Source organism: Xenopus laevis, chromosome 6L (genome assembly GCF_017654675.1).
Source record: "Xenopus laevis strain J_2021 chromosome 6L, Xenopus_laevis_v10.1, whole genome shotgun sequence".
Lineage (NCBI taxonomy): Eukaryota > Metazoa > Chordata > Amphibia > Anura > Pipidae > Xenopus > Xenopus laevis.
In genome coordinates this window covers 94,190,907-94,206,405 of record NC_054381.1, presented here as the reverse complement: position 1 = coordinate 94,206,405, position 15,499 = coordinate 94,190,907, and the positions used below count along the sequence as shown (strand labels likewise).

The window sequence follows — 15,499 nt, the reverse complement described above, 5'->3', positions numbered from 1 at the left end:
GCTGGGCAAGCTACATACCCATGGTGAAGCATGAACAAATTTCCATGGAGTCTAATGGCAGTAACCTTTACACCTCTCCATCCAACCCTAGGCATTGCACATGGTGATGTTATTCATATTGGCGGCAGTAAGCCATAAGTAACCCATGCACCAAACAAAAAAGCCATTGTGCTGGCATTGCTTTTGAATCTTGCCAGTGCTTGTCCCAACAGAAAACATGCAATTATAGAAGGGCTGTCCACATTCTTTTGTCTACATTGTGTGGCTGGATATTTTTTCCCTTATAGTTTATATTATTTGGGATATATGATGTTTGCACACAAAGTTACAGTACATTTTCAAAAATAACTCAGAATATATTTATTTCATACTTGCCCTGAGACCAGTATCGCCTCTACTTCCTTGTCCTCCTTTGGCCCCTCTGTAACCCTATAGCAACAATTAACCAATTAATAGAACAATTAAACTGAATCACATTACATACATTGTAAGATGTGTTCTATGCAAGATGTGTTCTATGCATGTTATCAATATACACAGAACTTTTTAAGGTAATGCAACATTTCAAGAGTTTTAAAAACGAACCTAGAAATATGGCTCCTGTTCACTAATACCCAACATAAAAAATGCATATATTTTCTACAGCACTGATTCGTGGATTAGCATCAGATCTATCTACACACATAAAACTATATATCAATATCTATTCTAAAATACTAAACTAGCTATAGATCTTAAGATCACTGTAGCCTTGGATATTATGTTTTTTACGAAATTCATCAAAGCCATTCTTTAAGACATGAATAGAATTTGTTATCACGGCATCACCTGACACCTGAGCCCTTCTTTTTCAAATGAGTTGTGACTCACTTACTTACTTGTCTACCATAAACTCCAATATAACCTTCAGGACCTTGATTGCCCTTTTCACCCTAAGATAGAAAATAAATAAGAAAATATATTTATAAATCATTTAAAGATTATGTCACTTAGAAGGATTCAATATGGTAAAGCTACATTTTTACCTTTGCTCCTGGGAATCCTTCAAACCCAGGATCTCCAGGTAAGCAGTTGCAACTAGTTGGAAGAATAGCTTCACCTAAATCAGCGCACTTAATCAAAAAGCATTTCATTAATATATATTCTGTTTAAATGTATGAAAACATTGAATGGATATAACATACCATATTCATTTTATACTTTAAGTTTTTGTCCTACTCACCCTATCATCATTCTGCAAAAAAACAAGAAATTAAAAATTTATTGAGTTGATTTTATAACTACCTATTTAATTTTGTCTATTGTCAGCAGGTTTTTTGACTATAGGTTTATTTGGCTATGCACCTCCCAATAGTGATGTGCGTGACAAATTTCGACCTACACCTGACCCTTACCCTAACCCACCCTCTACCAACCCGAACCCGGCCTGGCAGGCTCTGTCCCCTCTATTAGTAGGCAGTGATGTCATGAAAGGGGCGGGGCAGGCACAAGTCTATAAATTCAGGGACAGCGCTGGATTCGCTGGGCGGCGCCCCTAGGCAAAAGCGCCAGCTACAACTCCCAATATCCTCTTCAAGACAGAACCACACCATAGGATGTAAGGTTATATAAAAAAGGCAATCTTTATTACACATTATATAGCCAAACAAATAGAGCAAACAATTATCTAAGGTATACTATCAGTATCTTAGGTATTAAATTAGTAAAATAGTAACAGACATGTAGCCCAAATATCACCAGCGTCTGTCAGCTGCAGACTGTGCCCAAAAAGATTTTAAGCATATGTAGATAAAAGGGTGCAAATGGAGGAAAAATCCTCTTATGCAACCCCAGGTGTCCGGACACCTCAGTGGATACAATGGTTATAATAGGATCACCCTCGCCAAAGCCAGACTGTGAAATGGTTAAATTCAAAAGAGTGATACTAACTTATACCCAGTCCACGATTGTAATGGCAAAATGTTTTTTTTAACTCTCATTGCACCCTTTCATTTATATAATGTGTAATAAAGATTGCCTTTTTTATATAATCTTATGTGCTATGGTGTGGTTCGGTCTGGATTTGGAAGTTGTAGTTGGTTTATATTTATACCTTGAATCTTGCTTTTTCTCTCCCCTCTTTAAGGCATACCACCACTGTTAAACTTAATCTTCTGCCCACATTTTCTAAACACCCTCTACCTCACTACCATCATTACTCGCCCTCAATTTTCACCAAGTTTTCCCATATTGTTGCATTCCTCACATCTTCTGTACTGTGTTCCTCCACTCCTTACCATCATAAAGGCAGCCATTTTTATTACTTAGCTATAGTAATCCTGTTGTAAAACATTGTTCAACAAACAAGCTACTACCATTCATATTGCTGGAAATGAGGATTATGTTGAACTCACCACTCCTGGAATATCGCAACAAGTCTCTTCAACAGATCTTCCTGCATCTGCAAACAACTCAAATTGTTGTATGTCAATCTGCAATTAAAAGCAGAAGATGGTAATCAGAAATGAAAGAAGCAAATGCTGATAATACCCACAAGCACTAAATGTCTCTTTATACTCACATTAGCTGTGGTATCATCCTTTATCCTCCTTCCCAAAGTACTGAATCCATCCACCCTTGCTGTGCCATATATATTGACTGAAGAGGTGCCAATTTGTTGGCAGTCCACAAGCAATGTAAGCTGATCTCTTCTGACACTCAGAGAAAGTTTGTGCCATTTCCCATCAAACAAAGTCTCCACGTTCCTAAATGTAGTTACTTTTTCCCTACCGGAAGCTGCTACATTATATACATCTACTGAATTTAATTCTCCATAAAGTCGTAGTCTGAACTGTTCAACCCCATTCCTAGCCTGCATATCCCATAGGTTCCATACTTCATCCTGCGTTCGATCCCTCATTCTGAAGGTTGAAACAAGGGAGAATTCCAGTGGCAATCCAGTGGGAAAGAGTAACCTGCCAATTAAAATTTGGAAGACAACTTTTCAAGTGAAAAAAAAAAAACAGAACATGTACAATATTATGTAACAAAAAACATTCACAATGACTATTGTGAATGTTAGTGACCATGTTTGTGCCCTTTTTCACCAATTACAGACCTCAAAGACTTCGCCTCAAAGTTTGTAGCCAAATGACTTTGTGAACATTCGCAGTGTATGTAATAAAATTTTGCAATCGTAAATATTTATGGGAATTCAAGAGCAGGTGTTAATACTAAACCTTTGCTTAGCAATGTAATATTCCCAGTGAATGATTTCACATTGCAAGCAGTGCTAAACATTTGCAAAAATGGCATTTTAAACATTGCTTGTGATTTTTAATTCGATTCCCCTTTAGGAGACTTATCTGCTCTTAGGTTCCATATAATAGGCAGATTACTCTGTAGTAATAAGCCTAACATAGTTATTTTTAGATATATACAAACAAGCTCTAGCATAGATGGTACTAGACGAACATAGGTCAAATGTAAAATCTATTATTTAAGCTAGAATGTATCAATAATTGTTAGGGATGCACCGAATCTACTTTTTTGGATTCGGCCGAACCCCCGAATCCTTTGTGAAAGATTCGGCCTAATACCGAACCGAATCCGAACCCTAATTTGCATATGCAAATCAGCAAGGGGGAGGGAGAAATAGTGTGCTGCACAAAGTGCGCGGCTAAAAAAATATTTTTACTTCCATGGTTTGTGACGAAAAGTCACATGATTTTAAGGATTCGGATTCGGTTCGGCCAGGCTCAAGGATTCGGCTGAATCTGAATCCTGCTGAAAATGGCCGAGTCCTGGCCGAATACCGAACCGAATCCTGGATTCGGTGCATCCCTAATAATTGTTAATGTAAGAAACTTAAAGGGGTTGTATATCTTTGAATTAACTTTTAGTATGGTGTACAGAGTGATATTCTGAGACAATATGCAATTGATTTTCATTTTTTATTATTTGTGGTTTGCGAGTTATTTGGCTTTTTATTCAGCAGCTCTCCAGTTTGCAAGTTCAGCAATCTGTTTGCTAGGGTCCAAATTACCCTAGCAACCATGCACGATTTGAATGGGAAAATGGAAAATGAATAGGAGAGAGCTTGAAGAGAAAGATGAGTAATAAAAAGTAGCAATAGCAATACATTTGTAGCCTTACAGAGCATTTTTTTTTAGATGGGATCAATGACCCTAATTTGAAAGTTAGAAAAAGTCAGAAGAAGAAGACAAATAATTCACAAACTATAAAAAAATGAAAAAAATGAAGGGCAATTGAAAAGTTTCTTAGAATGAACCACCCTTTTAATTAACATCTTCCTAAAATCTATACTTATTCATTCTCAAAGTGGCATAACTTTCAGATAAATTGAAATCACCTTGCCAGTCTCTTAATTTGCAATCGTCCCCCCAGCTGATATGCAGTAATATGAGACTTTGATCCTGAAATGGTCTTCACACCTGAACTCTTGGGTATATTAAATTCTTCAATTAAATTGGTCACTGAAAGGAAAATTACATAAATGAACCAGGTTACACAAAATATATTTCAAGTGTTTATATGAAACATATTTATCCATGGTAATTACTTTTCCTGCTCCAGTTATCTGTATGTAACCAACTTTGAACTGGGCAAGGTTAGAGCTCACGTATTTGAAGGCACATATTGGGAAGAGCCCACACTCAAAGTTTACCTTGCCAGATGTAACAAGAAGTCATCCAAAAGCTGACAGTTGTCAGGTAATCCAAAACATTATGCAGACTTCTCCTGATGTACCTTTCTATTCTTACTTTCAGCCTCTAGTTTGCTCACTCAATGTGACTTCACTCTCTGGTAACTGCCTTGTCAGGTACTTCGGTTGTGGTTCTTTGCACACCTTGCTAGGGCTTCTTGTATTAAAGGTGACACCAAAAAATGAAAGTCTTTTAAAGTAATTAAAATATAATGTACAGTCATGCTGCACTGGTAAAATTGGTGAATTTGCTTCAGAAACTCTATAATAGTTTATATAAACAAACTGTGGTGTAGCCATGGGGCAGCCATTCAAAGCTGAAAAAGGAGAAAAGGCACAGGATACACAACATATAACAGATAATCTCTGTAGTATACAATGGGATTCTTCAGAACTTATCTGTTATCTACTGTGTATCCTATGCTCGAATGGCTGCCCCTATGGCTACACAGCAGCTTGTCTATATAAACTATAGTAGTCTTTTTGAAGCAAACACACCAGTTTTAGTAGTAAAGGGCAACAGTGCATTGTATTGTCATTCCTTTAAAACACTTTTATTTTTTGGTGTTATTGTGCCTTTAAGCACACCAAGATTTCTATATTCCCTGCACTATTTGGCCTTACAAAGTTGTATTTAGTGAGGCCCTCTCTCTCTCTCTCTCTCTCTCTCTCTCTCTCTCTCTCTCTCTCTCTCTCTCAGGCTTCTGGATTGCTTCCAGTTGTCATCCAGCTGACCAAAGAAATCCCTGGCTGCTTTCTCCTTGCTAATCTAACCTTCTTCTACCCTATTTAGAAGCATCTAAGTTGTTCCTGTGGCCACTATTAGTAATTAATATCCTAGTCAAACTGTACACTGCAATACAATAAAATGTTAAACACCTTTTTTGACCATCTTGCATGTTGCCTCTTTTAAACTATAATGATACAGAAGAAGTCATTAGCCTGCATATTTGTCCTGGAGCCAATATATAGTTCTGAACTTTTTATATATAGTATGTTAGGTGTTTAATGAAGACTCATCAACATGGTATGCAACAGAGTATACTTGCAGCAGTATGGGTAGTTGGACGAAAGGCAGGTTAAGAATTACTGGTTTAATCTGTTCCATATAAAATTAAATTGTAAACTCTATCCGCTTATAATGTTTAATATTTATTGTGCTTACTTCACACCCAGTTTTATTGGATAGCCACTTTTATTAGGCTGCATGTATTTACAGGTATAGGACCTGATATCCAGAATGCTCAGGACCTTGGGTTTCCCAGATTAATAGTCTTTCTGTAATTTGACTTTCCATACTACTACAAAAACATTTTATCATTTATTAAACCCAATACAATTGTTTCGCCTCCAATAATGATTAATGATATCTTAGTTAGGATCAGGGATGGACTACTGATTTAGTATTATGGAGAAAAAGCAAGTTATTTTTATAAATGTTAATTATTTGACTAATCGAAATCTATGGGACCATAATTTTCTAGATAACAGGTTTTCAGGTACCAGATTCCATGTCAGTATACACATAGAGATAGGTACATGTAGCATTATCTCACATACCTTCATCACTGTAGGAAATATCTGGAGCCTGTATAATGTCCTGATTCTCACTTGGAGTGGTTGGTCTGGGGTATGGAAGCCTTGTTGTAATTGTAGTTACATCCCTTGCTGCAAAAAAGGATTCTGTCGGAGATGGATATGGTCTTGACTCCTCGGTCACCAGCTGAGGGTCAGGGTCGTAGCCAGAATATGAAGGAACATCTGTAGCTGTAGCTAAATCATCATCTCCAGACTCATAGCCATTGTACCTAGAGTCTCCATCAAAATTATTCTCCTCTGAATAAATCTCTTCCTGGAATTCATTGTAACCTAAGCACAATTAAAATGAAAAGTTCAAACAAGATGGCCAAATATGAAAGGCACCAACATATTAGAAATGATTGTGTGCAAGACCTTGCAAAATATGCCTTAAAAACACTCATACTGAATGTATATGGATAAGTATGTACAAGCATATACAGTATGTAAAATAGAATATGTATATACAGTAAAATAAATCTGGGATTTTTATAGTGTTGTACATAAGCAAACAATTATACCTTACCCCACAAGAGCATTTGTTTTTAGCTGTTAAAGGGGTAGCTTTTAGTATGTTATAGACTAATCTCTTCTTTGCAACTTTTTAATTGGTTTTCATTTTTTATTTGTATAGTTTTTGAATTATTAGCTTTCCTTTTTAGACTGTTTCCAGCTTTTAAATGGGGGTTACTAACCCCAAAGCAAAAAAATAAATAAAACTATTGTATTGTAAGGCTAAAATGTTATTGTTATTTTTTTTACTTTTTTATTTAGGCTCTCCTATTCATATTGCTTTTTTTCTTTCAAACCACTGCCTGGTTGCTAGGTTAAATTGGACTCTAGCAACCAAATAACTGCTGAACAACAAGCTATATAATTAAAAAAACACAAATAAAAAAATACCAATCACCATTTGTCTCAGAATATCAATCTCTACAGCTTCTAAAAGTTAATTGCAAGGTGAGCAACACATTTGAGGGTTTTTAGAAGGTTTCTGAGTCAGTGGGATAGATGTAGCTGCAGCTTCATGATCCTCTGCTCAAGAGCCTGAACATTTAACTTGCAGTCCAGAGGTTTTTGGGGAGTAAGAAAGGATTTAGTGCAGCATTTGTTGAGAAAGGTTGACCATGCCTACATGCCCACCACTTGCCCCAGTATAATAATTATATATTATAATATATATTAAAGTAATTCACTGATTGGTCATTTTGGATTACTACACTATGGAAAATTTGCCCAGTGTGTGTATAGCCCCCAATATACAGCAGTTGTTACTCATAGTCAATTCTATTTTTTGTGTGAACAGGGAACCAGGCAACCTCTTCATCAACTTCTTCTCCAGTCCACAGTATTTGCCTTCTAACATTTCCCATGTCAAGATGTTCTTAGGGTTTCCCAGAATGCGCATTTTTTTAAAACATGCCCACTTAAATAGAAATGCAATTAAATAGAAATGACACTAACAAATGATTGTTTTTGCTAACAAGCTGTGTATGTTGTTCCCTGGTGAAAATAAGGGCAATGGCATTTCTTAGAAATATTTCCTTCAGTAATTGACATTGTAAAGCCAATCTAAAGTTCTATGTTTAATCATACTGAGTTTGCCGCTGCGTGGGGTATGGATGGTATTCATGTTTTACTCACAGCATGGACAAACTAAAATATAATTCAAATATACAGCTGATTCAATTCGTTCTTTTTCTTTATACTTTATATGGTGCTGTAATTATTATAAATGTGATAGCTCTGTGCCATTTGCTCTGGGGGTATATATACGAATTTCCTACTTAAATTTACACTCTGTTTTTGATTTCTATGATCATATGAGCTATTGGCAAGATATCTTTTGGGGAGAAAGTCAGGGAGGGCCCTTGCACTTGCAGATAAGCTGCCAACTGGTTCTGAAGGGGTCCAGTGTTGGACTGGCAGGTTGGGGGCCCACCGGGGCTGTGACACAAAGGCTTCTCCTGGTAGCCAATAGGGTGATGTCCAGCTTCCCCCCACCTCACATGCATACACCGTGCCACTTCACCTCTGTCAATCTCAAGTTCTGGGGTGTGGCAGATCAAGGGAGCAGGCCTGGGCCAGAAGGGGCCCACCAGATTTTTTTCCGGAGTCCCGTTGGCCCAGTCTGACCCTGAAGGGGCCAAATCTGACATCCCAGGCTCCTATATTTACTGTGTATATAGAGGCCTGCATTACCTGAATATTCTTCAGATTCCTCTTGTCCATAAATGCTAATAAACTGCACAGCAAACAGAGAGCTGACTAGCAGCCACGTTGCAATCTCCCTTAGACCTTGGGAACCCTAAAACAAATAAGTGAAAATTATTGCATGTCATTTAAAGGGATAGCCTCTCTGTGTGCAATATAATTTAGTCTTAACATATGATTTTCCATTGACAGTAAACATGATGTGAAACGCTAAATGGCAGATATATCAAAGTGTGAAATTAGAGCTCATCACACTTTCTGTTCATTACTATGGAATTTTTAGAAGCATATTTATCAAATGGTGAACTCTAACTCTCACCCATTGAGAATACAATTTATCGTGACATGAGAAAAAATGAGAAAAAGTTGATCATATTTTTTTTTCATAAAAAAAGGTAGAAATGCTCCAACGCAAAGGGCAGCAACATGGACTGCAATGCACATTTTAAAAGATAAATTTGCTCTTTGATTGTTGAACTAATGACACAATTTTCATCTGGGAAGATGATTAAGACCCAAATTAGGCAACAAATTCCCTGTTCCCAGTTCTTTGCTAATATTATGATCCACATGAGTATGCATTACTATAGAACACGTACGTCCAAATTCTCTTGTCATAATACCACTTTTCAGCCATAACACAATCACGTCCCGTTGACCTGTCTTAGATATATTTTATGGAGAAAATGTACCTGGTTTGATGTTCTTGACCCATGTAAATGTAATGTCTACTAAAAAAAATCATTTAAACATTAATTAAACCGAATAGGATTGTTTTGCCTCCAATAAGGATTGATTATATCTTAGTTGGGACCAAGTAAAAGGTACTGTTTTATTTTACAGAGAAAAGAGGAATTCTAGTTTTTAAAAATTGTAATTATTTGATTAAAATGGAGTCCATAGGAGAAGACTGTGCCATAATTCAAAGCTTTCTGGATAACGGGTTTCTGGACAACAGACCCCCATACCTATAAATTGCGAATCAGTCCCTAAGCTCAGGTAACAGCACCCCATAGCATGTACTGTGAATCGGCAGAAAAGAAGGTCAGGGGGCATTTTTGGAGGCACACACCTTCACTGCTAAAGGGCTGCTTGTACAGAAGGCCAATTGGCACAGCATTTCTAGGCTAACTCTTTGTTGAGCTTTAGTTCTCCTTTAAGAGATTAATTTGTCAGAGCAGATGCCCACATTGGGAACTGAAACAAAATGTGGTTTTTACAAAAAATGTGTTGTAGGTCTTATTTGTAAGTAGGGCTGCCACCCTACCCTTGTGGGTTGTTTATGTGGGGCAGGCAAATTAAAGGCAGGATAGAAGAACATAAGTCACAGGGAAAAAAGTTATTGAGATTTGAGGCAAACTGGACACAAACATTAAAACAAGCTTAAAGGGGTTGTTCACCTTCAAACAACTAGTTGGTTTCAGATAGATCACCAGAAATAACGACTTTTTCCAATGACTTTCTATTTTCTATGTGTGACGGTTTTTCTAATATTGAAGTGTAAATTGTCATTTCTCTCCTTCTGAAGCAGCTCTGGGAGGGGGGGTCGCCGATCCTGTAAACTGTTCTAAATGGATACATTTAGTTGATACTTTTCTTATCTTTGTCCCTGCTGAGCAGAATCTCTGGGTTTCATTACAGGCAGCTGTTAGACTTGATACAATTGTTGCTAATACTCCAGAGATGCTGCTGGGAAATGTATCAACTAAATGTTGCAAAATTGTAACAGTTCAGAGTCTGCACCTGAATTACTGAGCTGCCAGACTCAAACACCACAGACACAAACATTCAACTTTACACTTAGATTTTGGAAAAAACGTAAAAAATAAATAATGGAAAGTATTTGAAAAAAGTCTTTATTTCTGGGGAACAATCTAAAAACAACTGAATTGAAAAAACTGTTTGGAAGGTGAACAACCCCTTTAATAAGGAGTATGTTTTAGTACAATGTTGTAGATGGTAGTTTGAAGTTATTACTTCTATCACAGATGGTTTGAAATGTAAAAAGTGACCTATTTTGTGATTTTCTCTATACAGATAACAACTGAAACTTCCAGTTGCTTTGTTTTTACAAGGGTAAGAATTATTTTACTAAAAATTAAAATGACAAAAAGCATACAAGCCACAATCAAGTCCACTTTTCCCATGGTACTGAATTAACAGTGCTATTTTCCATCATCTTTTACTTGGTCTGATTTTTCTTTGAGTAAATGTTTCAAATCTGTACTTCTTACACCTTAAAATGAATTTGTAAATAAGAAGTTGTGAACTTGCTTTGATAGTGTTTTGTGACATTCTGCATGTAATTTTTACTGCATGTTCTTGCAACAAATACCTTGTACTTACCTTTTATTTTCTTTTTTTTCTGTTTGTTTATTTTTGCTTATGTTTTACAATAAAAGCAGATTTGAATTAAAAAAAAAATTTTGTTGTTTGAATTTGTAACATGGCAACACAGATGTATATTCAATAGACGATAAGAATAAAAATAAACAGTCAATATGTTTTTTTTTTCTTGGGGAGGGTTGCCAGGGTCAGTAACCCTGAAAACCAGAGTTTGTTTTTTACTGCTGATGTTTAAGAAAGATGGTGGACACTGTACACGGGCAGACCCATTTATCAACATTCTCATTTTAGTGGTTTTGGAGTCTTTTAAAACTACAGTTAAAATCTATTTCTCTAAAATCAGACTGGTATTGGTATTTATTAAAAGATCTAAATATAAAAAGCACACTTGAAAAAAAGTGCAGAACTATCTGAAAAAAATACGTTTACCTCGAAAACCTCTAAAAATGTTTTGGGTACTTACTAGCAAAAAAAAAAAAGCAAAACCCCTCAAAGTCTGAATGGCTAAAAAATGGACTGCTTTTACTTAGTTTTTTTGTGGATTTTACACTTTATAAATCCTGATTATTATTTTTTTAGAGTTTTAGAAAAGTTTTCAAAAAGTACAAATTTTTCTTCGAATGTTCTAATTTGAATGTTACTAAGTGGGCCCCCTAGTGTCCATCAGCTACCGATTCTAAAATATTTATACAAAGATGCGATTATCTGTGCAAGCAGTAAACTTCTATACACTTCTCTCTAAGGAAAGAACTAGAAGAAAACCCCTACTTATACAAAGGGTATAGCAATGATAGTCAAGATTATAATTATCTATAATTATATATATAATAACAGAAAGAAAGCATGCATGATCATTTCTGTAGGCAAGAAAATACAAAGATTACTACCAATGATATTTTGAATATAGCTCTGGAGTGGATATTTCTGCATATTTTGCTTGATTTTGCTGGTATGTTTTACCTAAATACAGATGGATACAATACGACAAGGCATATGGTAACATTCACAATAGTATATATGTATAAAGACTCCAGGCCTTGACAGACTTGTAACATTGATTGTGCAATTTTTCATTAAAAGGGCTAGACTGTCAAACGAGTAGCCCCCAGGTGTTAGGAACTATACAAAGCAGCCTTTTGTAAATCTTTGCTACCTACCTTGTCAGAGGATACATGAAATGAAATGTGCTGGTTTGTCAGCTAAATGACAAATGTGGAATGCAAAAAGAAATGCAAATGATGTGAATGCTGAATTCAGCTGTTGAGGACTATACAGGATGGTGGGTGTTGCCGCTGACGATTGACTGAGTTCTCACATATACTTTCAGCTATCAGCTGCTAATTGTAACTATTCTCTCTCAAAAGGCCAGGGCTTTCACATTCCCCCATTTAGCTAAAGGTCAGGTCACGAGAGATTAAACGATTTTGACCAGCTCTCCAGAATCTGTTTCCTCAACTAAACTTACCCACCCAAGTCTCCCCGATGTTGCAGTGCTTGTCTGGGCAAGTGCTAAATAGAAATTAAAAAATACTGGCAATGATTGACTTTGTTTTATCTGTTGCTCTGTTGAATACTCTCTTGTCAAAAACCTAAAACTGTAATTTCCCCAAGGATAAAAGCTGAAGCAAAAAACTGCAATATCCCCGAGCACAGATGGAGGGACATTCTAGTTATTTCTGATTGTGTATAGATAGAAAACTCTGATTGTCATTCCATCCTGGGGAGACCAAGCCTTCTAAGCTCTTCACCATACATGAACTGTGTTAGAATCCAGTACATTCCCTTCAGAGACTAAAACCTACATCAGGAGTGCCCATACTTTAGTAATGTCGGGTCTACCTTTGGTGATGTCCCATTTTGAGCAAAAGTTAGCATTCTGTTCCATGTAAAATATTACTTATAAATTCTCTATATTTAAAAAACAACTATTTCTTATGTAGCTTTAACAGAATAAATATCTGAATGGGAAGAATAAAACAGAAGGGCAATTTAGTCAAGCTGTTTGTGACAGTGTCTTGAGATCTACTGATCACCAACTAAAGGTCTACTGGTGGATCCCAATTTAACTTTTGGACACCCCTGACCTACATAGTCACTCAGAAAATTACTGGGAATAATTCCTACAAACAATACAAATATGACTTCATTGGAACATATTGAACAACTGCTCTACACTTTCTGGCAATTACTTTACAAAGAGAAATGATGTAATCCTAATGATGTACATGTTAATTTAAAAAAAAAAATTATTGCCAGATTACAGATTTTATCCTTAATGGTAAATGCATTTCGGTATGCAGAGTGTTAAAACAGATGCTCATGCAGACCTTGTACCCAGCCAGCAAAACATTGATATGTTTCAAGGGCTGACTGATTAATTGATAAATTGATTGATTGATTGATTGATTAATTAATTAAGGTACTTATACATTCTCTGCTTGTGTGACAGTGGCTTTATTGTAAATCTGATGCTTACAGGGACTTCATTATGTAGCTTCTATGACGATCCATTAGCAGGTCAGTGCATTGTATGGTGAGAGGACAAGTTGCCGGGTAGACTAGACATTCCACCATGATGAGTGGCATCTGCACTCTACCTTGTGCAAATATAAGCAACATAAAGTGCATTTTTAGCTGCCTCTTCTTTTTTTTCAGCTTGTGAAACAGACAGATAGGTGTAAAAACTGACCCAACAGTTCTCCATTTACCAAGTTAGAAATCTAGCACACACTCTTTACACACAGTCTTTATAAGGATAAAATGATACAGAAAATTATTCAATAATTAACTTAATACCAGGCAGAATTTTTGCAGAAATGTTCAAGCAAATCCAAATTCTTGGTATAGTTACATTCTTCTTGTAGGGGGGGGGGGGTAAATATCATAGAGTGCAACCATTTCAGGCACATGTTGTACAACAGATAACAAATGCACTCTGCAGAATTTTATTCCATTACAGAGCTTATCTGTTATCTGATAGGTAACCTGTCTCTTTTCTTCTTTTTCAGCTTGAATGGCTGCCTCCACCATGGCTACATAGCTAATATAAACTATAGTAGTCTTTGTGAAGCAAACACATAACTTTTACAAGTGCAGGGCCACAGTAAATTATATTTGAATTACTTTAAAACATTTTTTTGATGTTACTGTTCCTTTAATCAGTGTCCTAATGTAATGAAAATAGAATGTACTGTTGCGCTTCACTGGTAAAACTGGTGTGTTTGCTTCAGAAAGACTACTATAGTTTATATAGACAAGCTGCTGGGGCAGCCATTCAAAGCTGAAAAAGGAGAAAAGGCACAGGATTCAAATCAGATAACAGATGAGTGCTGTAGCATACAATGGTATTCTTTAGAACATATCTGTTATCTGCTATGTGTCCTATGCTTGAATGGCAGCCTCCATGGCTTCACAGAAGCGTGTTTATATAAACTTTAGTTGTTTTCCTGAAGTAAACAAACTGGTTTTGCCAGTGCAGGGCATCAGTACATTATATTGTCTTTTCTTTATAACGCTTTAAGTTTTTGGTGTTACTGTTTCTTTAATTCAGCAAAATGTTAAAACTCACAGGCTTCTTCTTTGAGTAGAAAATGTGTTATGCATCTTGAACAGTATGTTAATTCATTACAACCCACACAATGGTTCTTAGAATTTACTTGATGTTTAAATGTAGCCTTAAGGTATGGGGATGCAGAAAGATCCCTTATCCGGAATCTTCATGGTCCCAAGCATTCCCAAAAATAGAACTCAAAAACAAATAGTGTCTATGTATAAAAAATGCAGAAATACAGTAATAGTTTGACATGTAAACTGCCAGAGCATATACAAATTCTATACATAAGAGAGCAATATATTTTACAGTTAAAAATACAGTTCCTTCGCCTTCCCCACAGTCTTCAATTTGAAACTCTGTAAATAAAAGTTCCAAATAGCAATACAATACAATGTCTTTATTTCTAATGTCTTTATTGTAAAAGGGATTATAGAAGAAATTAAGTGGATCTCTTACCTTTAAACTGGAGCGAGACATAGTGCAGTGAATTGAGCCTCTGACTACTGCTGCACAATGAAAGGTTTTAAAACTGCAAACTATTTATTCCTTAGATTTCCTTTTAGCAATCATACTATTTTATGCTATAGTTTAGCATTAGGGTTAAGCCAGAATTATGCAGTCTTGTCTCCGCAGCAGCATCCCAAGGGCCCTCTTCATTCAACTGTAGTCCCACTGATCTCAGGAGCTTAGACGTAGCATCTTGAGGAACCCAGGCTGGTGAGAAATACCTGACCTAGCAAATGCAAACATTGCCAGATATGTTAAGCTTTTATTGTCAAACCATTACCTATCTTCACACAAGATTTATGAGGTAGTTTGGTCATGTGAAGGAACTTTTTTTTTTTTAAAGAACACCCTAAAAACTCTAATGCAAAGAATAGCTAATGCACCAAGATACAATTTGCTTTGATGGGTTAAGATTTATCAGTTTAAAAAAAAGTATATATACACGTTCACTGTTCTGTGGTTTAAGGTAATAGGGATGTGAAAAAAGTTGCCATAAAATACTACAAAAATTAGGACTATCACATCTCAAGTGAAAACATTTAAGGGCTTACGTATTAAAGGTCGAGTTTTGTTTTCCCATATAAATTCCCGAGTAG

The 15,499-nt window shown here is 36.1% G+C and overlaps 1 protein-coding gene across 1 annotated transcript; it reads right to left on the bottom strand.

The window, feature by feature from the left end:
• Window positions 1-155: 155 nt before the first annotated feature.
• Window positions 156-15,181, bottom strand: LOC121394868 (collagen alpha-1(IX) chain-like). Its single transcript, XM_041567036.1, has 10 exons — window positions 14,853-15,181; window positions 8,486-8,591; window positions 6,266-6,574; window positions 4,352-4,475; window positions 2,561-2,954; window positions 2,394-2,471; window positions 1,223-1,234; window positions 1,026-1,112; window positions 879-932; window positions 156-429 (listed from the first exon to the last, which is right to left on the bottom strand). Exons 1-10 carry the CDS (start codon window positions 14,871-14,873, stop codon window positions 361-363), a joined length of 1,254 nt encoding a protein of 417 aa, XP_041422970.1. The 5' UTR covers window positions 14,874-15,181; the 3' UTR covers window positions 156-360.
• Window positions 15,182-15,499: the final 318 nt, after the last annotated feature.

Bases quoted from the DNA above. Each gene is read 5' to 3' on its own strand.
- LOC121394868 (XM_041567036.1), bottom strand. From the start codon at position 14,873: ATGTCTCGCTCCAGTTTAAAG. The intron at 933-1,025 runs GTAAAAATGTAG...TTTCTATCTTAG, and splicing joins AAGGATTCCCAGGAGCAAAG to GGTGAAAAGGGCAATCAAGG. The intron at 430-878 runs GTAAGTAAGTGA...TTGTTGCTATAG, and splicing joins TTGGAGTTTATGGTAGACAA to GGTTACAGAGGGGCCAAAGG.